The sequence below is a fragment of the Condylura cristata genome, unplaced genomic scaffold (assembly GCF_000260355.1).
Source record: "Condylura cristata isolate star-nosed mole 26May11 unplaced genomic scaffold, ConCri1.0 scaffold00041, whole genome shotgun sequence".
Classification (NCBI taxonomy): Eukaryota; Metazoa; Chordata; class Mammalia; order Eulipotyphla; family Talpidae; genus Condylura; species Condylura cristata.
The window spans coordinates 2,717,351-2,739,980 of record NW_004567142.1 but is presented as its reverse complement, the minus strand read 5'-3'; the positions used below and the strand labels follow the sequence as shown (position 1 = coordinate 2,739,980).

At 53.2% G+C, this 22,630-nt stretch overlaps 1 protein-coding gene across 5 annotated transcripts in view; it reads left to right on the top strand.

The window, feature by feature from the left end:
* Window positions 1-22,630, top strand: part of ERCC1 (excision repair cross-complementation group 1) — a 24,087-nt gene extending 1,457 nt beyond the window's left edge. The window contains exons 1-10 of one of the 5 annotated variants that reach the window (XM_012733752.1): window positions 12,178-12,357; window positions 12,637-12,745; window positions 13,778-13,978; window positions 16,572-16,675; window positions 17,364-17,463; window positions 18,358-18,434; window positions 20,639-20,738; window positions 21,921-21,992; window positions 22,148-22,216; window positions 22,529-22,630. In XM_012733752.1, coding sequence (XP_012589206.1) covers window positions 12,656-12,745; window positions 13,778-13,978; window positions 16,572-16,675; window positions 17,364-17,463; window positions 18,358-18,434; window positions 20,639-20,738; window positions 21,921-21,992; window positions 22,148-22,216; window positions 22,529-22,582 — 867 coding nt within the window. In that variant the 5' untranslated portion in view covers window positions 12,178-12,357; window positions 12,637-12,655 and the 3' untranslated portion in view covers window positions 22,583-22,630. The other 4 variants (XM_004694197.2, XM_012733749.1, XM_012733748.1 and 1 more) reach the window with 4 other exon arrangements.

Here is a 22,630-nt window from a genome sequence, read left to right as displayed (position 1 = left end):
AAAAAAAAAAAAATCAGAGAAACGCTGAACCCAGAGATGGGACAGTGACTTCACAGCATCATTGAGCTCCTGGATCAAGCTGTGACTGAAGGTCTGGTACCCCTTGACCTTCCCAAGGAGCCTGTGTAGCTCCCTGAACTAGTTTGCATTTGAATACTCCTGAGTCTTGATGAGTTTCCCTTCCAGTCCCTGTAGGAATTGGTCTCAGGAACCGGTTGTGACACTTTCCACTGCTTAGTCTTTGGGAATGAGTCACTGCACTCCCCTAAAGCCCCTGCTCATCACACACTGCTTCCCACGGAGGCATGGACTGTCCCCGGGGTGCAGCTGGGCGACCCTGCCCTGCCTGTCAGCCCTTCCCCTGCTCAGAGCCTGTGGGTCCCTAGTGCCCCAGTTCCGTGACCCACAAGACCCCGTTGGCCAGAACATTGCTGCCTTCAGCCCCCCCTCTCCAGCACAGGCACTCTGGATCTGCCCTCGGTACCCAGACTGCTTGCCTTTCTCAAAGTCATTGCAACCTTGAACTTTCCATAGTGCCCTTCAGCTTTTGGATTCTCCTGCCGGATACCTTTCTTCCCGACCCAGTGAAACATACCCTAGTCCTTCACAGTCCAAGTCTGCCCTCTGCTCCTTGAGAGACCTTGCACCCTCCTCCCCATCTACTGAGCTGTCTCCAGAAGCCTGGTGGGTGGAGCTGAGCCCTGTGGGGACTGTGGGCTGAGATCTTTGCGGGCTCCACCTCTTTGAGTTCTCCCCGAAACCACGAGGAGGGGAATAAATACCCCCAGCTCTGGGTGCAGACAGCCAGGCTCCTGGAGGCCCAGGGTCTCCCTGAAACCAGGATTGGACCCAGGACCAAAGGCAGCCTGGCTCCTCTGAGGATGAGAATATTCCTCTCAGCTCTGTGAGTTTCTGTTTTATAACATTCTCAGTAGAGGCAGATAATATCATTTATGAATAAAATAAACGACAGACAGAGTGGCCTCCTAGTAAGTGGCCTTTCATCTGACGTAGTGAGGGCATCTGGAACAGCCTTTGTTTCCTATGGTTTATTATCTTTATTATTATTTTGTAAGAACCTCTTCTCTCTCTCTCTCTCTTTTTTAAAAGATTTATTTCTTTATGCATTCAAAACTGGCGTACAGGCCAGAGGTGCAGGGGCGGGGTGAGAGGCTTCACCAGAGACAGAGTGAGGAGCAGAACAGGCAGATGACGAAGTACACTGCTGAGGGGAGCAGCGGGCGGGCCAGGAGAGGTCTGCACCATGTGGTCACCTCTGGGGCTGGGGATCAAACTCGCACTGAAGTGGCTGCGGCCAGCTTACAGTGCTGCTTCCTAACCCGTTGCGCCACAGGGGAGGGCCCATGTTTTCTAATTTTTTTTTTTTTTTTGTTTTTTTTTTTTTTTTTTTACAAAGTTTATTTTTACATCATTTTGCACATTTTTTTTTTCCCATCTCGATTGTAATCCCCGCGGGTTTCCCATCACCAAATCACCCCTGTGCCACCACCCTAGTCCCGTGCATTTCCCTCCCTCCCCCCCCCTTATTGATCCCATTCCCCACGCCACCCCCACAGAATGTCTCTGGTATATGGTTGTTCATTATTTTTGTTATTTTCTCGCCTGATCCATTATATTCCTGCTATGAGTGAAACCATCCGGTATTTTTCTTACTCTTTCTGGCTTATCTCACTAAGCATGATCTTTTCCAGCTCCATCCAAGTTGCTGCAAAAGACATGTGTTTCTCTTTTTTGGTTGCTGAGTAATTCCATTGTATATATGTACCACATCTTTCTAATCCAGTCATCTACTTTTGGGCATTTGAGCTGCTTCCATGTTTTTCCAATTGTAAATAAAGCAGCAATAAACATGGGGGTACAGGTATCTTTTTCAATCAGTGTTTTTGTGTCTTTTGGATAGATACCTAGGAGTGGGATTGCTGGGTCGTAGGGAAGCTCCATGTTTAGCAGCTTGAGGAACCTCCAGACAGTTTTCCATAGTGGTTGTACTAGTTTGCATTCCCACCAGCAGTGCAGGAGAGTTCCTTTTTCTCCACATCCTCGCCAACAATTGTTGTTGCTAGTTGTTTGAAGATGTGCCATTCTCACTGGGGTGAGGTGGTATCTCATTGTGGTTTTAATTTGCACTCCCTTATCACGAGTGATGTTGAACATTTTTTCATATGCCTGTTGGCCATCTGCATTTCCTCTTTGGAGAAGTGTCTTTTTAGCTCTTATGCCCATTTTTTGATGGGGTTGTTTACTTTATTTTTGTTGAGTTTCATCAGTTCTCCGTATATTTTTGTGATCAGTCCTTTATCGCTACTTTTGTGTGAGAAAATGTTTTCCCAATTAGTGATCTTTCTGTTTGTTTTTAGTAATGTTTCTTTTGCTGTACAGAAGCTCTTTAACTTGATGTAGTCCCATCTATTTATCTTTGCCTTCGCTATTGTGGCGTTGGGTGCTCTGTCTTTAAAGATGTCGCTGAAGTGTATGTCGTGTAGTGTTTGACCCATCTTTGTTTCTAGGTATTTTATGCTTTCCATTCTTATGTCTAGTGTTTTCTAATTCTTTTACAAAAATATTTATTTATTTATGGATACAGAACTAAGGTGCAGGTTAGAGGTGCAGGGGCAGTGAGAGGATTCACCAGAGACGGAGTGGGGAGCAAAGCAGGCAGACAGATTGATGAAGTACACTGCTGAGGGGGCAGTGGGGAGAAAGGAGAGGTCTGTCCACCATGTGGGTCAGCTCCCTGGCCCGGGATCGAACTTGTGCTTCTGCATATAGCTTCATAGTACTGCGCTTTAACCCGTTGTACCACCAGGGAAGACCCTGTTTTCAATCTCTTTTTATACTTTCAGATTTTCTGTAGAAATTGCCCCATTGTTTTTCTACTTCCTCTACTCTCCAGTCCTTTTTTTTTTTTTTTTTTAGTGAACTAAATGGGGTTAGAGTGTAGCTAGTTCTCAGAGGTACAGGCTCACACAGCGTCTTGTGGGTTCCCCATTCTGCTCGTTCCCCAAAATCTAGCTTTGGAGGCAAGGGGCAGTTGGTTCTGACGTGTCACCCCGCAGGTGGCCAGGTGGATCCAGCCCATCTGGCTTGTTAGTGGGCACCCCTAAGCCCCTCGCACGCTCAGTTAGTGGAAGTGGATGAAGACTGTTTTCCAGGAGTAGACCGGCCCTTCTTCCTTCAAGGGCACTGAGTAGCCACAGTTTCCCTCTAGAACCTCCAAACAAGCTCTCAAGTCCAGCTGTAGGAGAACCTAGGGTCATGAATCACATCCGCTCTGTGAGTGGCCGTCTGCCTCTCTTTTAAATTTTTTTTAGAAATCTGGTTTCTGCCTATTGCCATAGATGACTGATCGGCCCCTTTTACCTGGGTATACTTGCTTCTCCCTCGTTGCTGGTAATTTTTTTTTAAAGATATATTTATTTATTTATGCACACAGAACTGGGGTACAGTTCAGAGGTGCAGGGGCGGTGAGAGGATTCACCAGAGACAGGGTGGGGAGTAGAACAGGTGGATCTGCTAAAATACACTGCTGAGGGAGAGGTCTGCTGTGCTATGTGGGTCAGTTCCCTGCTGAAGTGGCTGCGGCTAGGCTCGTAGTGCTGCGTTTTAATCCATTGTACCACCAAGGAGGGCCTGGTAACTGGTTCTTGCTAAGAGTTTCACTGTTGCGTGATTTCATTTCTTTATGGATCAAGTATGAGTGAAATCAAGCAGAGTTTATCTTTCTCTGTTTGACTTATTTCACTTAAAACCATCCCTTCTCTTTTCATCTGTATTGTTACAAATGGTAGATGTATACTTTTTAGGGCTGAGTAGTATTCCATTGCACATAGAAACCACATTTTATCAACTCTTCTGTTGATGAGCCTTTAGATTGTTTCCTATCCCTGATTATTGTGAGGAATGCTACTTTGTACAAGGGGGTGCAGAGATTTCACTGGATTAATCAGAACATTCTTTGGAGGCCTGTTTTTGGACATGAGTCTCAGCCGCTCTGCTGGAATGTGCATAGACTCTCACAGAACATCACAAGAAATCCCAGGGCTCAGGAACCCCAGAAGTAATGGCTCCGGATGTCCAGCACCGGATGTCCTCCCAGACAGAGCGATAACAAATTCCATGGGCTCTCATTGTCCACAAGAAATAGGTGAGTCACATGTATGATGTCATTGTTCTGAGAGCCACATCCAAAAAAAGTAAAAACAGGTGAAAAGACTTTTCTTCACATCTTTTGTATGTGTAGAAGAACTGGGGTATAGGCCAGAGGTGGGGGGCAGTGAAAGGATTGGCCGAGTAGGGAACAGAAGAGGCGGGTGAACTGAAATACACTGCTGAGGGGAGCAGCAGGTGGGAGCTGCACCATGTAGGTCAGCTCCCTGGCTGGGAATTGAACTCATGTAGTGGCTGGCAATAGCTTGATAGTGCTGAGACTTCAACCCCAGCGCCACCAGGGAAGGCTCTAGCCCATGGCTTTTATACTCAAGGCACATCTCATTTCAGACCAGTCATGTTATAAGTTCTCAAGTACCATGCACAGCCCGCAGCTGCCATATTGACCAGGGCAGCACAGCACTGGTGGAGGGGCTGAGTTTTTCTTTCCGTCTGGCAGTGACTTCCCCAGAGCCCTCACCTAGCCTTGCCTGATAGGGGGTGCCAGGAGAGGACAAGGCTGTGGTGGAGGCTCAGAGGGGTTCAAATATCACTTTGGGAATTTTTTCTTTTAATTCTGGAACTTTTAAGATTTTATTTCTTTATGCATACAGAACTGGGGTATACAAGCCAGAGGTGCAGGGGTGGTGAGAGGATTCACCAGAAACAGTGAGGCACAGAACAGGCAGATCCACAAAGTACACTGCTGAGGGGAGCAGCGGGTGAGACAGGAGTGGTCTGCCGCGCCCTGTGGGTCAGCTCCGAACTGGGGAATCAAACTCACACTGAGGCGGACTCGGCTTGGCTTAGCTTCGCAGTGCAGCGCTCCAACCCGCTGAGCCACCAGCTGCCCACTTCTGGAACTTCTAAGCTACAGTTTTAACCTCTCTGCACCTTGGTTTATTGCTCTGAAAAGGAGAATCACCCCTTTTAACAGCATCGGACTTTTGTGAGGATTAAATGAATTAATGGACATGCAACTTGAACAGGGTCTGGCCCATTTCAGCGCTGCCTGAGTATTAGCTTTCGTTACCATTTGGACTTTCACAAAAGAAAGTCACACGAATGGCTGAAGAATGCAGACTCCCTTAAGGTTTTTCGCCCTCACTGCAGAAGGCACCCAAGAGAAGATGGGAGCATAGACACACCTCTCAGCACCCACAGACTGCTCTGGATTCTCACGGGAGAGTGCCCAACCCTCTCTGCTGGAATTAGGGTGTGCAGTCACAGAGCTCTGGAACCCTTCCTCATATTTTCCTGCTTCACTCTCCGTCAGGGAGTGAAGGGCTTCTGCAGTGAAAGGTGCTTACCGCTACCTGCCCCCGGGTGCTTCCAGGCCTGTGAATGGAGCTGCCCGCTACAGGGTCTGTGTGATGCCCTCAAGGTAAGACCTTCGAGGGGGGGGAGGTCATCAAGGACTTCCAAGATTAACTGTGCCTCTGTTTCTCCCAGGCTGTGCTGTGCGGTCTTGAGAATGGGTCACCTTTGTCCCTTGACATGTTCTTCACAGTCTTTGCAAATGTGCCAAGATGAGAAAAGAATGAGATGTAAGGTTCAGAAGGCCAGATTGAAATCTGACACTTGGTTTTGTTTTTTTTTTTTAATGCATATAAGAACTGGGGTGTAGGCCAGAGGTGCAGGGAGTGAGAGGATTCACCAGAGACAGTTGGGAACACACCAGGTGGATCTACTGAAATACAGGACTGGGGGAGCAGTGGGGAGACAGGAGAGGCCTGCTGTGCCCTCTGTGTCACTCCCTGGCTGGGGATCGAACTCATGCTGCAGTGGCTGTGGAGAGCTTCACAGTGCTTTCTTTAACATGTTGTACCACCAGGGAGGGCCCTGTTCTTTTTAAAATAATTGTTGAAGGAGGAGATTTCTAGAAAGCACAATTTCTTTAGAAAGTATATGGATTAGACTCTTGGGAACAGATTTCTTCCTGAGGCACAACTGGATTCTTGCTGCTATCATTCATAGATATGATTTGATAATAAAGCTTAACCTGGTGCCTATTATTTATTTTGTGACTACGGTATATTGTTTTTGCCATCTAACTTATAGGAATGTTCTGAATACTATTACCTCCTTTCTAGGTGATATTTTAAATACTGCTCTGTTTCTTACTGGTTTGTTCTAGGACACCGTGAGTCAATTCTAATGGGAATTAAAAAATTTTGGTTCCTGAATTCATTTGTTAAATAATTACTTATGGAACTTATACCATGTAGAAAGCAAGACACTTTCTAAGAGGTTTACGTTTTGGGGTCTGAAATGCTCCTTTGATAGAAAAATTTCGCCTGCCCTCCTATTATCTACCCCAATTAAAAGGGCTCTCCCTGGTGGAGCACAGGGCTAAAGCGCAGCTCTACACAGCTGGCACAGCCACTGTGGCCTGAGTTCGATCCCCGGTCAGGGAGTGACCCACATGGCGCGGCAGACCTCTCCTGACCCGCCCGCTGCTCCCCTCAGCAGTGTACTTCATCAGTCAGTCTGTTCTGCTCCCCACTCTGTCTCTGGTGAGTCGTCTCACCACCCCTGCACCTCTGGCCTGTACCCCAGTTCTGTATGCATACATAAACAAGTCTTTTAAAATGTGGTGCCTCACACTCACCTCTTCAGGCTGTGATTGTTAGTTCAGTGGCTCTTAAACCTTTTTTGATGTAAGGACACCTTATACTCTTAAAAATTATGGAGAAAAAGGAGAAATAAAAACTATTGAGGCCCCCACAAAGTTGTTGTTGATGATGTGTATTCTACCAGTATTCAAAATTTAAAACAGCAGATTTAATACGAGTTCTTGATGCATTTAAAATAATAACCGGGGACCTCCCTGGTGGCACAACAGGTTAAAGTGCAGCACTATGAAGCTTTCCACAGCTACTGCAGCACAAGTCCGATACCCAACCAGGGAGTGACCCAGAGTGCAACAGGCCTCTCCTGTCCCCCTGCTGCTCCCCTCAGCAGTGGATCTCAGTCCAGCTGCCTTTTCTGCTCCCCACTGTCTGTGGTGAGTCCTCTAACCCCCTCACCTCTAGCTTACAAACCCCAGTTCTTCTATGTGCGGAAAAAAGGCAATAACAAACCAACTTCAAGTTCACAGAAGTCATGTATTTTTAATGAGAAGGAGTCATATTTTCCAAAACAAAAAAATGTTAGGGAGCTTGGTTGTACATTTTTGCCGATCCCATTCGTAGCTGGCTCAACACCGGATACCTGGATTTGCACGCCTGTTTCTGTGTGGGGTGTGCTGTGATGTGCAAGATTTCAGGAAAGAGAGTGGAGAATCAGGTGCCTTTGTGTTACTATGAGAATTTTGGCCTCACTGGTTTCTTGCAACAGTGTTGGGGAACTCCTTGGGGTTCTGCAGACTGCACTTTGAGAATCACCCCCTCCCTTCGGGTGCTCTGGGGAGTGAATGCCTCTGGGGTCAGGTGCCCTCTGTCCAGAGCCGGGGGAGACCCCTGGTTTTGATCCTTCCAGAGCCTTTCTTTCTTCACCTCTGACTGACGACTGAGATAAAAGCGCCACCCTCCCAGGGTTCTTGGGCAGCGTCATGGTATTTAATCACCAATGTATCAATACACGGAACAAGTAATTCCTCCTGAGCCTCACTTGTGCTGGCCGGACTCAGTGATGACTGCACAGGCCCTCGCTCTGCCCACGGGGGGGCTCCCAGGCCAAGTGAGTCAGTTTTCGTGTGTGAGCAGTTGTGCTTGACACCAAACAAGTCTCCTGAAAGTGGGAGTTCTGAAGACGGGGGAGGCAGAGAAAGGCACTCGAGGGGGTGGGAACAGCCCTGGAGGAGTCAAGAGGAACATGCACTGTCCGGGTTGTCGCGCCCATTCTAGTGCCCCAAAAACACCCCAGACCTGTTGCTGAGCCCAGGAGCCTGGTTCTCCAGCCCCCCGCCACCCCCCGCCCTCCGTTCCCAATTCCTCTCACAGAAAGTTAGTTTCTCCACGCTGGACGCCCAGGGAAGTCCCGCCTGCGTTCTAGCCACCGTCTCTCCTGCTGCAGACCCTTCTCTTTGCTGAATGTCTACGCAAGGTGACCGGTGGAAACCCGCGACGCCCCGGTAGAGAGCTGTCCGGAGGGCGCGGGCCGGGCCGGGAGCCTCCTCGGCGCCCCATCCGGGGGCCGGCGCTCGGGCCCGGGTGAGTCAGCCCCCGGCGGCTCCCGCGTCATCCCGGCCGCTCGGCTCCGCGCTATTTCGGGCGTGGGGCGCTATAAATAGAGGCTCGCGGAGCGGAGCCGCCTCCCCTCGGCTCGGGCCCCCCTGCGTCCCCAGCCCGCAGCCAGCGCCGGGCCGCGCGTCACCGCAGCTAAGTTTAGAGGCGGGTGGGGACGCCGCCCTGGTCACCACGGCCCGCACCCCGCCGCGCCCTCGCTGACAGCCCCTTGGACCCGCCGCCCCCCACCCCCGGCCTGCGCCCCTGGGCGCACTCGTGCCCCGGCCCCGCAGCGCCCCCGCGCCCGGTCCGGGAGCGGGGTCAGGGCAAGGTTTGCAGCGAGGCGCAGGGGCCGGAGCTGGACGCGGAGCCCGAGTGCGGAGCACCGGAGATTCGGACTCACACCTCGGGGATCGAAATTTGAATCCCGAACCTGAAAGTACCGATTTGGAGCCGAGTCAGCAGTTCAACTTGGAAATACTGGAGAATCGAGGGCATCTCGCTGCCCCGCTTAGCGCCCTCAGCGCTACGTTAACCGCAGTTGGCGGGGCCTCGGCCGCTGGCCTGCGGCACAGAACCGATCGGTGGGTGCGAAGGGGCGGCCGGCCGCCACGGCTGAGTTGCACCCGGGAACTTAAGGCGGAGCAGCCCTGGGCACCCCAAATCCACTTGTGGTGCGCCACCGCCCCCTGGCGGAAAAGGCACGAGCTGCAGGCCTGTTGGGCAATTCTGTACCCACTAGAGAAACTGAGTCAGCCGAGTTTGGCCGCCTTGAAATGCTTCCTCCTTTGCAGTCGGAGCCACTTTATCAGTTTTGTCTTCCTCTGTGCCCTCTGCGCCCGCATCTGTCAAATGAACTACTGATACCTGAGGGGCAGGTTATTATGAGACCTTAGGGCCTAGTAAGTGCCCAGTCTATTTTAATGGTGCTCCCCGATGGTAATATTTATTATCATCTAGAGAGGGGTCCTGCCCTGCGCTGGTGTGGCCCCAGCCCCATCTCCCACTTGACGGCGTTTTGTCTTCCTCTTCTGTCTTCATAGTATTCCTCATAGTATGGCGGCCTGAAACTTTTGTGTATTTTTTGCTTCTTTCCCTACTTCATGGTGTTGTGGGAGTATTTTCTGTTATCTAGTTGTCTGCTAGGTATTTTTTTAAGATTTATTTTTCTTTTTTTAACGCATACTATTGTGGTGTAGTCCAGAGGTGCAGGAGGTGAGAGGACAGAGTGGGGAGGAGAACAGGCAGCTCCACTGAAATCCACTGCTGAGGGGAGCAGCAGGGGGACAGGAGAGTCTGCTGTGCCATGTGGGTCACTCTCTGGCAGGGATAGAACTGCAGTGGCTGCCGATAGCTTCACAGAACTGCACTTAACCCCTTGCACCACCAGGGAGTCCCATCTTTTGTATCTTGTAATTTCTTTCTCTGTGTAGTGTTTTTTTTTTAAGAGTTAGTTATGTATGCATACAAGAAGTGGGGTATAGGCCAGAGGTGCGAGGTAGGGTGAGAGGATTCACCAGAGACAGAGTGGGGAACAGAAAAGGGGGATTAACTGAAACACACTGCTGAGGGGAGCAGTGGGGAGACAGGAGAGGTCTGCTGCACCATGTCGGTCACTTCCCTGGCTGGGGATTGAACTCATGCTGCAGTGGCTGTGGAGAGCTTCCTAGTGCTGTGCTTCAACCCACTGTGCCATCGGGGAGGAACTAAATAAATAAAATCTTTTTAAAAATAAGTGAGTCAGACTCAAAGTTCTAACCCTCAGTGGTCTTGGACAGACTTAGACGATAGTACACACTGGTGAGAACTAAAATGAACTCAGAAGGAAGGTTATAAAAAGGAACAGAAATTATTATGGCTTGAATCTTGTTCCTCCTGGAAGAGATAGTCTGATGTCCTAAGCCCTAGTACTTCCGCACGTGATTGGGAATGAGGTATTTACTGAGATCACCAGGTTAAGGCGAGGTCTGTAGCGCCAGCCCTTATCCAGGCAGCCTTGTGAAATGGGGAACTGGACACAGAGGAAGCCCCAACTAGCCAGTGCCCACGTGTGCCAGCGTCTGGGAGAGGACCCTGGAGCAGTGCCTCCCGGCCAACTTCACAGCACGGCCCTGACATCACCTTGGTAGAAAGTCCAGAACAGTGAGAGAATACATTTCTGTTCTTTCAGCTACTCAGTGTCTGGTCCTCTGTTACAGGAGAATAATACAGAAATGTATTCATGAATCAATCACAGATATAAAGATTAATTCCAAAAAGTCTTCCACAGTGAGTTCCTAAGGAAATCTGGAATCTGTGGAGAGAGACAACATAAGTACGGAAAAGATGTCAGTATTTCTGGAATACATTCATCAGCTCCACACAATTCCAGTCTCAGTCCCTCTAGTATTTTTCACAGAACTGGGAAACAGTTGGTAAAATCCATCTAGAGGAGGAAATGTACAAGAATGTTTTGAAACGGAACAGGGGGGATTTGCCTGATAACAAAACATATCAAAATAAGCAGTATGGCTGGGCATAAGGAACAGATGTAGAGACCAAGTAAACAAATGTCAGAAATAGACCTGCGTGTCTATGGAAATTGGAACATGAAGGTGGGATGTTACACATAGAGAAAGTGTACACAAAGTTAATATACAAATACAAACTAGGAGGAGATGTTTGGAATCTATGTAACTGACTAAGAATTAGAATTGCAATTCATAAAGGACTTCCACAAATTAATAGTAATCAAAAAGGCATACAGCCCCATTAAAAAAATGAACAAAGGATATGAGCAAGCAATTCACAGAAGACAAAATATATACGACCAATAAACTCACAAAAAGATGTTCTCTCTCTTTAGTAATCAGAGTTCCAAGTTAGAACAGTGTGATACTGTCCTTTCAGGAAATGACTAATGCTAACTCATCAACCCGGTCTCAGTTCGATGACCATTCCTCCAGGAAGCCCTTCCCAACCCTCGGGCTGTTCGGTAGCCCAGTCCCAAAGGGCCCCCTTCCCGGCCCCTCCCCTCGGTGCTCAGATAGAAGACCCCAGAGGGCATCGCTCCTTCTGGGTCATCACTGTTTGAGAAGGGGGTCTCTCTCCCCCTTTGGGCTGTGAGGTCAGCGGGGCACTATCGTTGGGCCCCCCTGACCAGCACCAGCCCTAACAGCAGAGGCGCTTGGGGGAATAGGTACGGAAAGGATTAATCAATGGGAAAACTGAGACCAGGTCTGTGGCACAACTGGGATTCAAACCCCAAACGGGAGCCCTCCCTGGTGGCGCAACGTTATAAAGCGCAGCACCAGGAAGCTCCGAGGCCAGTTCAGCCTTAGTGGGATCCCCGGCCAGGGAAGTGGCCCACATGGCGTGGCAGACCTCTCCTGTCTCGCCCTCTGCTTTCCTCAGCAGTGTGTGTCAAGCTGCCTGTTCTGGTCCCCATTCAGTCTCCGGTGAATTCTCTCACGGCCCCTGCATCTGTACTCCAGTTCTGTATGCATTAAAAAAAAACAAAAAAACAAAAAAACCTTAAAAAGAAACCCAAACGGTACTGAAAAAAGACCTAGTTTGAGCCATCTCTTCTCCACTGAGCCCTGCCTAGAGCCAGGGGACGCGAACCGTGCCCAGAAAAGGCCTTGGAATTGACCGGGTTAACAGGTAGAGAAGCGCTGGCTGGTGGGTGGACTCACCGCTCTCTCCAACCCATGCCTGGGCGGTCCTCCAGGACCATAGAGAGCTGCGCGGGGACCGCCCGGCTCTACGCTCTACCCCGCTGGGAAACGGTAGGGGCGGACCGGAGAGCTAGAGAGGCCGGAAGTGCGGCAAGTCTGGGGCCGCGCTGGCCGCGCCGGCGGTGGCCGCCTCGATTCCCCCTCTGGTCTTCCCGGCGTCCGAGGGGCGAGGAGGCAGTTACCTGGTCGCCGCGCGGAGCCATCTAGGCTTTGGCGAGAGGGGCAGTTGACCGTGTGGCGATTGGCAGGAGCGAAAGCCAACCACGTTGCAGCATCTCGAGTTGGAGCGAGGGGAGGGCTTCCTGGTGCGCGCCCTGGGGGCGGAGCGGACGGAGGTTCGGGGCTGGGGACCGGCTGGGCCGGCAAACCCAAGCGGGCGTGGGGAATGGGACCTGCGGCTGCTAAGGGGCGGGAGGAGCCGTAGGTGCAGGTGCGACTGGGGCGGGGCTTTATTTTGCAAGGGACGTGTGGAAGCACGGCATTTTGGGGGGGGCGTGGGGGAAGCTGTGAGCAAGGGGTTCCTTTTGGGAGCGATGGGAATGCAGACACCGAACTCACTCGCTACCGCCACGCTTTATTTTCAGGTTCCAGAAGAACCTCGGCATGGACGGAGATGGAGTCCAGCCGGCAGGGCCGCCCACACGAAAGAAATTCATCATTCCCTTGGACGAGGATGCGGTCCCGCCTCCCGGGGTAGGGCTAGGAGATGGGGAGCCCCAGTGTGGGTTAGGAAATGTGAGGCGAGGGTCACCTTGGGGTAACAGTGCCCCAGCTCGTCTGTAAAATGTCAGGGTGCTTCTAAGAGGGCTAAGGCTCCACAGTGGCGGCCAGTGAGTGGCTGGGGTGTATTTTATGGGGCAGAACCTTGGTTTTTGGAAGGAAATAGTTGATTGCTGACATTTAAGCATTAGAATATTTTGCAATTAAAAAGAAGTCTGCATTTTTGCCATTTTTCAGTAAATCAGAGGCTCTGGCAATGCTGAGGTCTCCTTCCCCAGGAAGACGGCTTGACTGGTGCTGAGTAGTCAGGTCTCCCTCAGGGCCTTGCTGTCACCAACAGCTCCTATATGTGGCGTCCCAGCAGGCTAACCCGTGTGGCTCTGCTATCTATGTTTGCATAACTGCACTCTACGACATTAGCACGATGACGAAATCGCTCAGAGATGCAGTTCTCAGAACGTGTCATTAAGCAACACATATCTCTACCAGCTGCCAGCAGCCATCAACCATGTAGGGTGTGGTGAGGAGAGGCCTTACCTTTGCTAGTGAGGTCAAGGGAGGACCCCTCTGAGGAGGTGACATCCTGGCACAAATATGAAAGAGGCGAGGGATGAGTTGGTGACATCTGGGAGGAGAGGGAACGGTTGTGCAAAGGCCCTGAGGTCCGAGAGAGCCCGGCACGTTTGAGCAAGACCAGTGGGAATGGAGAAAGCAGGGATGGCGTGGAGGCTGGGTGGGAGGTGAGGTCCCTGAGGCAAGGGCAGGGAGATTTTCAGGAGTCTCTCCTGCTATGCTGACTGCTCTGGTTACTCTGAGGCAGGAGCCAACTCAGGCTACTTAGGATGAAGAACAGACTGAGGAGTGAGGGAGTGAGGCCGAAGCAGGGTGAGGTGATGGCAGTGGTCAGAGAGAGAGGCAGGCAGGGGCCGGCTGCACCCGGGCAGGGGGCCAGGAGGTGAGGAGGAGTTAGATTCACATTTTGGGTGTTTCCCTCTCTCCCCACAGGCCAAGCCCTTATTCAAGTCTGCACGCAGCCTTCCCACCGCAGACAGCTTGCCGCAGCCAGACCCTCAGAGCTACGCTGAGTATGCCATCTCGGGGCCTCCTGGAGGGGCTGCAGCTACCTGCCCCACGGGGCCAGAGCCCCTGGCAGAGGAGACCCCCAAACCGGCCCCCAAAGTGGGGGCAAAATCCAACAGCATCATTGTGAGCCCCCGGCAGGTGAAGTGGGGGCAGAGGTGGAGAAGGGGCGGGGCGGCTGAGCTTTGAGGGAAGGAGTGTGTGGGCGTGACTGGGTGGTGGGCAGTGGGCAGTGGGAAGGGGGTTCTGGCTGTTGCGCCCTCAACGGCGTGCTGGCCACTCCACTCATCCAGTCATGCGACAGCTGCCACGTGTGGGTTGCGCAGGGCCGGTGTCTCAGTTCCGGGGAGCTGCTGTAGCAAGCATACGTGGACTAGGTGTCCTGACCAACAGAAGTTTCTTTCTTAGTTATATTTCTTTTTTAATTTGAATGAAAAAGCAAAGAGGGAAAATGCAAAACATCGAAAGCAAATCAAAACAGCCACCACCCCCCAGTATTCCCTTACTCTCCTGCCCACCCCCTTTGGCTCCCGTGACCTCGATTCCGTTATCAGTGTCCATGTCTGTGTCGGTTTGCTTCACTGTGTTTACTTCCTCATATGGCACCTGTAAGAGAGATAGTCCCATATCTGGCTTTATCTTTCCGACTAGTTGCCTTTCCCACACTCCCCTCAAGTTTTGTGGCAGATGGCAACATTAGTTTATCCTCGTAGCTGGCTTTCATCCCGTGGTGTGGCTAGGCCACGGCTTCTGGGCCCACGCAGTCACCAGTGGGCGCTTAGGCTGTTTTTGTTTCTCTGCTGGCGGAAGTTCTGCCGCAGTGAACATCTGGACCTTCCGATTCCAGGTGATGGTTTAGCTTTTAGGACAGAGGCCCAGGAGTGGGATTCCTGGATCACATTGTGGTTCTAACACTTCAGTATCTTTTTTAAAACTAAAAACATTTTTTTTAAAGATGGAGTACAGGTCAGAGGTGTGGGGGGTAAGAGGACTCACCAGAGACAGAGTGGGGAGCAGAACAGGCAGATGGACTGAAATACGCTGCTGAGGGAAGCAGCGGGGAGACAGGAGAGGTCTGCGGCGCCATGTGGATCACATCTGGGGCAGGGATCGAACTCGCGCTGCAGTGGTGGCAGTAGCCTCCTAGTGCTGAGACTTAACCCCTTGCACCACCAGGGAAGCCCCCTTTTCAGAGTCTTGAGGAGGGTCCAGACCACTTTCCGTAATGTCTGCATGTAAGGGGTCTTCTTTCTCCATCTCCTTGTCAAAGAAATGTATCTCTCTCAGTTCCTGAGGCTGGAAAATCCAAGACTAACGCACCTGCAGATTTGCAAATTTGGATCTAATGAGAACTCCCCTCCTGGCTTAGGTGTACCCACCTGGTAGAGGGGGGTGCCTTAGGGCCTCTTGCACGAGGACGCTCATCCCACCCACGAGGCCTGCCCTCACGGTGGATCCCCTCCCCGCCCCTCCCAGCGCCGTCACATCTGGGGTAGGGTTTCAACATACCAATTTTTAGGAAACATTTGGTCCATCACACCCGACTCTTCAAGCCGAGGGTGAGACTGAGGGCTGCATCTTGTCCTCAGGTTTGTTCATTCATTCCAAAGCCATTAAACTCAGGCCTGGGGGTGACTTCTCCCAGGGAGCTGCGTTGCTGTGAGCTCTCAGGCGCGTGAACCCATCTGTGTCTTTGTAAAGGGAAAAAAGCCCCATTTCCCCCCTTTGTCTGCGTAGGGAAAACCCAGCTCCTCCCCCGGTGTGTGTCCCGCGTCGTCTTCACTTCTGTCACCAACATGTGGAGGGTTTTCTCCACACCAGGCCGCTCTCTGTGACAGCAGCTGGTGTTCTGCAGTTGAACTGGGTTCTGACACTGTCCTCTTGGATCAGGTCAGAGGCTCTGGGTTCAGGGCTCGGTCCCACAAGACTCCTCCTGCAAAACACATGCTTCCCAGAATGGAGGTTCTTGCCACCCCTCCTTGTGTTCCGTTCATTTGCCAGAGCTGTTCACAGGACCCAGACACTGCCCTTAACTTAGCAGCTTGTTAAGGGACGTGACACAGGAGACCGATCACCCAGATGAAGAGATTCATAGGGTGACGTCTGGGAGAGTCCCGAAGGCAGGGACTCAGTCTCCATGGAGTTGAGGTGCAGCCCCTCCTGCTGAGGATGCGTTCCGCCATCTGGAAGCTCCCTGAACCCCCCACTTGGATTTCAGGGAGGCCTCCTCACTGTCATGTCCTAACTCTCCCTGGCTCTCCCCTGGAGGGTGGCAGGCAGGGCTGGCCAATTCCTCCACCTGAATCGGTCTTTCTGGTGACCAGCCCCCACCCAGGAGCCTGACCAGCGTGGCGTCAGTGAGCAGGCGTTCCTCCTAGTGGGCTTATCAGCGGCTCATAAGACTTTCAGGAGCCCGGCAGCAGGGCGGGGGTCAGACAGACGTCAGGGCCAGAGGCGCTGCTGGCGCTCCCACCACGCAGGAAGAGACAGGCATCTCGGGCGCTCTGTGCCAGGAACGGGCGGGCTGTCATCATCCGTGCAGGCCCGGGGTGGGGGAGGGCCCGGCCATGGCCCTCCAGTGGACGACATTCCAGGCTTCCCAGGAACAGAGTGCAGCTGGAGAAGACCCAGGCGCAAGGCAGGAGGAGGGAGGAGAGCTTGAGGGTGAGGAGGGGTGGCGGCCGCCTCTAGTCTGCCTCTGCCCTTCCTCCCTCCCCAGAGGGGCAACCCCGTGCTGAAGTTCGTGCGCAGTGTGCCCTGGGAGTTTGGCGACGTGCTTCCTGACTACGTGCTGGGCCAGAGCACCTGTGCCCTCTTCCTCAGGTGAGCTCCGGGGCTGCCCTCCCTGCCCAGAGGGCTGTGCTCCATGCTGTGGGCCACTTTAGAGGACACCTGCTGGCTCCAGGGCCAGGCCTGAGGCTGTGTGGGAGGAAGGGTCCGGCTGGGGAGCCCAGCGCCAAAGTCCAGGCTAAGGCCTGGACTTTGGGGTCTGAGGGAGGAGGGGCTGGGTCGCTCATCCCGGCATCCGGACTAGAGTTGACCGGAACCACAGTCTCCACACTCCACCCACTTGAGCGAGGTCCCACAGGCGCTGGTCGCTGCTGTGGAGATGCTCCCTGGCCCCCAGGTGGGGACGCCACCGTACCCCTTCCCAGGCAGCTCCCTGTGAGGCCCGAGCAGAGGCAGGGGAAGGGCCTTGCTCCCCGAGACCAAACTGCGCAGCATTGCCTGGCCCATGCGCTCTGGGGTCTCATTCCTGAAGCCCAGATCTCCTCTCCTCAGCAAAGAAGCCAGGTCCACCCAGCGGGAGCCGGAGCAGCAGCCCTCACTGCAGGGCTCTGTGCCCCTCCTTAGGGCGACCTTGGCGGGTCACTTAGCCTCTCCAGGCCTCAGATGCTGGCCAGGCTGTGCACCTGTGCTGTCCACACTCTCTCACTTCCAGAGAGTGAATAAGGCCTCCTGGGGCCTGGGGGAGACTGAGGCCCCTCAACCCCGCCTCTCCCTGCCCCAGCCTCCGCTACCACAACCTCCACCCAGACTACATACACGAGCGGCTGCAGAGCCTGGGCAAGAACTTCAACCTGCGGGTCCTGCTCGTCCAGGTGGACGTGGTAAGCAGGGAGGGGCCCCGAGGCCCCATCCTGAAATGGGGAGCACTGGCCTGGAGCTGGGAAAATGGACTGGGGGGTTCCTTCCCAGAGAAAGCGGGCCATTTGTCACAGAGGAGGCCGACACCCTGTGTTTGCAGTTACTCAACACCTTCTCCACACCTCAGCTGTCCCCGCCCTCTGCCATCCACATTTCGTGAATTGTCTGGCTTGGTTTCAGCCCCTTGGCCGGGTCTTGGCCCCAGCCCCTTCCCTTGTGTCATGGCCTCCAGCCTCTGCTCCCCATGTCCCAGCAGCTAGAGGGGTCTTCTAAGGCCCAGCCAGGATGCCAGAGCCCTCTGCGGCTCCCCAGGGCCTCTGTAGTCTGTGAGACCCTGTGTGGCCGTGGCTCGACCCCACCCAGCTTCCTGGGCTCATCTCTTGGTTTCCCCTGGCCACGCTTTCATTTCACATCTGACATCCCATAATGGGGAACTGCAATTCCGCCAGCACTTTTCCCTCCCATTCACGTTGGTCCCTGTGTCTAGAGTTTCTGCTCTTTTGCTGCCTTCCTTCCTCACCCTCCTTCAGGTCCTGGCTTAATGTTTCCTCCTCCAGGAAGCTCTCCCTCCCTGCTCCAAGAAGGGCAGACACCGCGCTGGCTCCCTCACGTCAGCTCTGGCCACTCCGGTCATTGTCGTCTGGGGGTGGGTCTGTCCGCCTTATCAGACTGAGCCCTGGGAAGGCAGAGCCAGTGTTGGTCTCTGGGTTGCCACTCTGTGTCGGCTGGGCACCCATAGGGGCTTAGGGAGATTTGCTGAAGCGAAGGGCCCTTGGTATCCTGTACTAGTATGTTTTTAGGGCTATAATTTCTTGCTTTTGCCCAGATGCCTCATTCTGATTTTCTTCTCTACCCAGAAAGATCCTCAGCAGGCCCTCAAGGAGCTAGCTAAGATGTGTATCCTGGCCGATTGCACCCTGATCCTTGCCTGGAGGTGAGATGGAGATGTCCGTGGTGCCCACTGTGGGCTCTATTTGCTCCTTCCCCTATCCCAGCCCTTCTCTTCTCCCACAAACTCCCTTTGGGCACTGCCTCTCTGGGCCTCAGTGTCTTCAGCTGTAAAGTAGGATCATAATATCTTACAGGGTAATGTAGCTCGCATTCCCTGGACCACACTAGGCACTAAGGAGTTAGACATCAAATCTGGCTGAGTAATTCATTCCACCTACATATTTCTTCACTTGTCTTGCATGGTTTCATCCTCTCTGGCCAAGTGAAAGATTGGCTTCTTTCATTGTGCTTTGAGGTGACTCCATGACTTTTCATGATTTGACTACTCATTGTATTGTCACTGAATTCATTGTCTGGGTCCACCTTTTTTCCAGCTTCATAATATTCCACTCTGGATGCACCGGATCAGGACCCCTTAGTGGGTGGTTACTTGGGCATTTTCAGTCTTCTGCTGTTACCAGCAACATGTCTACCTCTGCCCTGAATCCCAAGAATGAAGTTTTAGGTCCAAGGAGAAATGTATTTATAACACTGTCCTTTCTGAGGGTGCATCTCTGTACTGTTTGACTACTCAGAAACGACTATTTATTCATTAGTTGTATGGTGAAACAGAAGCAAAAGCAAGTGTAAAGACTACTCGTACTTTATGTGAAGCAGCATAGTGGAGAGCATCTGCGGGGGTCAGACCCACTGAGGCTGCTGTCTCCTCCCCTCCCTCTCCTCTGGCTTTGTGATCGTGAGTGCATGTCTCAACCCCTCTGGTCTTCTGTATAGTGATATGGGATCTCTCAGGCAGTTCAGAATCTTCTGCCATTGGTTTAGGACAGTGGCTGATACACAGCCAGGCCCATACCTGGGGAATTCTGTGTCTTCCCATACAAGCTGTGGCACAGTTTGCAGTCATTAAGTAAAAGAGGTCAGAAATGCCAGCTGATATGGAAAGGCATCTGGTTATATTGCAGAGGGCAAAAATCAAAGCAGATCAGGGAGCTGGCCGTGGGGTGCTAGGGTGCTAACTCGGGGTATCCAGAACAGTTCTCCATCCTTGTCACATCAGCTGTGCCATGGTCTGTCTCCCGGAAAAAAGTAAATTTAGGAAGACGAGTCTATCTTTTCAGACTAGAAATTGTCGTTTCATCAACCAACATGACTTACTGGCTGGATATCGAAGTCTCAGAAGATGCCTCCAGACAAATACTTTATTTACTTTGACTTCACTCATTATTCTTAAGTTCTAAGGAGAAAAAAGGCCCACCATTTCCAATAAACGTTGAGTTCCTTTGCCCTGCACCCCACAGACGCCCTTTTATGAGTAATTTCAGCTGCCTTTGAGACAGTTAATGACATGCTCCAAAAAAATAGTGCCTAATGTGAAAATTACCAGCCATTAGTAAATCCTGTCAGCTGTTAGATTCAGCAATCAGTGCCCATAGCTTTTCCTTTGAAGTTGAGCAATAGTAAAAGCCCCCTTTTTATGTGTGTAGAACTGGGGTACAGGCCAGAGGTGTGAGGCGTGAGAGGCTTCACCGGAGACAGAGTGAGGAGCAGAACAGGCAGATCGACTGAATCAGAAGGAAGGGAGCAGCGGGGAGGCAGGAGAGGTCTGCCGCACCATGTGGTCGCCCCCTGGCTGGGCCGAATTCAGGCCATCAGGGTCCATCAAGGTCGAAGGCTGACTTAACCCCTAGCCACTTGGGAGGCCCAAAAAGCCCCTTTTTTCTTGGTGGTGGGATGCTGCATGCCTCAGGCGGTTGTCTGCCCGTGGCTAGGAAAATAAACTGTTGCCAGTGTTCTCCCTTCCAGACCCAGGCACCAACTTCCTTACAGAATAGCTAGTGTTTCTTAGACACCCAAGTGCCAGGCCGGGTTCAGAGCATTTAGAGGGGTGATGACTCACGGAATCATCCCGGCGCTCCCATCCACCCCACTTTACGATGAGGAAGCTGTCCCAGAGGTCACTGCCCAGGGTCGTGCAGGCGGGTAGTGGGTCCTGAACCCACTGGGTCAAGCTCCCAACCTGGTCCTTGGGCAGAAGAGATGTGTGAGGATTTGCCCTGCAGGGGTTCCCACATTTTTGTGTATATTCAAGTTTGGGGTTTTGAGGGTCAGCAGTTACTGCTACTGTAAGTGAAGTGAATGGAAAACTGACCCCCACCCCCCCCCCCCCCCCCCGCTGCCTCACTCCAGCCCCGAGGAGGCCGCGCACTACCTGGAGACCTACAAGGCCTATGAGCAGAAGCCCGCAGACCTCCTGATGGAGAAGCTGGACCAGGACTTCGTCTCCCGGGTGAGCCACCTTGCTTCCTTGCTGCGCTGCTCCCCACTTCCCTCCTGGGAGGCTTGAGCCAGTTCTGATCTCAGGTCATGCCCCAGCCCACCCTCAGCCTCCCGCCTCCCCTCTTCCACCCCAGGGCAGCTGGGGGCTTTTCCTAAGCAGACCGGCTCCTGCCCGCTCCAGCTCTGCCTCGGGGAGCCCTGCCCTCACCACCTTCTCCCGCCTGCCCCCACCTGCCCTCCCGGGCCCAGCCCCTCCTCGCCTGTGTTCTGCTCCCTCTACTGGAACCCCATCTTTCACATCTCTGCTCTGATGCTCTCAAACTGGGAGTCCCTCCTGGCCCCCAGGCCAGGTCAAGCCCTACCCATCACTGCAGGCCTCGGGGGCAGCTGGTGAGTGAAGGTGGACTCAGGGGTCCCAGGAGAGCACTGGCCCCAGCCTTCGATGTGTTTCCTGGGGCTTCTGAGGTCAGGGGACACAGCTGAGGCCGCTGGACAGACGGGCCTGTGTCAGCAGCTCCCAAGGGTGTAAATGTAACGTCCTGCTGGCGCATCACCTCAACAGCCTAGTTCACAGCGCCCCCCCCCACCCCCCAACTCTGAAAACTCCCATGTGATGGGGAGGGAGGGCGGCAGCTTGCCCAGCCCCTCAGCTGGGAGCTGGCAACACCGGGGCCTGGATGGAGGCAGCCAATGCCCAGGCCCCTTGGTGCCATCAGAGGTTTAGTCGCCCACTGCGCCGGCAGTGCCCACGCCACCCGAGGGGGTGCATTAGTCCCTCCAGGGGTTCCCCTTCCCTGCCCGCAGTTGCCCAAGTTCCAGAAATACCACAAGAAGCAAGACAGCGTGAGCAAATGCCCACATTCACAGCCGGTGTGCGATGCGAATTAACCTTCCTCGCAGCTGGTACTGGGGAAGAGTATCCCTGGGGCATCTGCTGGGGGTCTCAGAGCATATTCTCCATGAATAAGGGGGACTACTGCATCACTGGGACCCCATGTACCTGAAACGAGGTCCTGAGAGGTCAGGCCCGGGTCGCACAGGGAGCAGGCCTTGCGTTTAAACCCAGGGCCTAGTCTTCTCAAGATTAGGTGCCTCTCTTCTCACCACGTGACCCACACCTGCTAGCTAGAGGGGTCACTCTGAGGTGACCTTCCAGTCAGAAGCACAAACCTCTGCTTCCTCCCCCCTCTAGGTGAGCGAGTGTCTCACCACGGTGAAGTCGGTCAACAAAACGGACAGTCAGACCCTCCTGACTACTTTCGGGGTAAGGAACAACACCCCCCCCCCCCAGTCCCTATCGAGCATTTCCGCCCCCTTGCTTTTCTAGGAAGCCCCCTACCTGTTTCCTTCCGCCTCCCCGCGCCCCACCGGCTCCTCCCCTCTGACAGAGCGGGCCCTGACCCTCTCGCCCTCCCTCAGTCTCTGGAACAGCTCATTGCAGCATCAAGGGAGGATCTGGCCTTGTGTCCTGGCCTGGGGCCCCAGAAGGTGAGAGCTCTGGGAGTGACTTGAGGGCTGAGTGGGCAGGAGGGAGCCCCCCATAAGAGGAACCACAGACCCCAAAGCTCTATAGCTCAGAAAAAAGTGACCATGTCTTTCCTATCGATGGGGAAAGCCGAGGTGCAGGCGGTGGGGGGTGGCCAGTCCAACCTCAAGCCAGTGTGGGACCAGGGCGGGAGCAGGGGCACCCAGGTTGGGCTACCTCTCAGTCCCTGGCACCCCCAAAGCTGGGAGAAGGAAAAGCCCACTCCAGATGTGGCACACAAGTGGTGGTTTAATGCCAGGTTCTCCCTTCCCCAGGCCCGGCGGCTGTTCGATGTCCTACATGAGCCCTTCCTGAAAGCTCCCCGATGACCCCGCTGCCAGGACGCCCCCATGGAATAAAGCGCTTTCCAGGCCCGG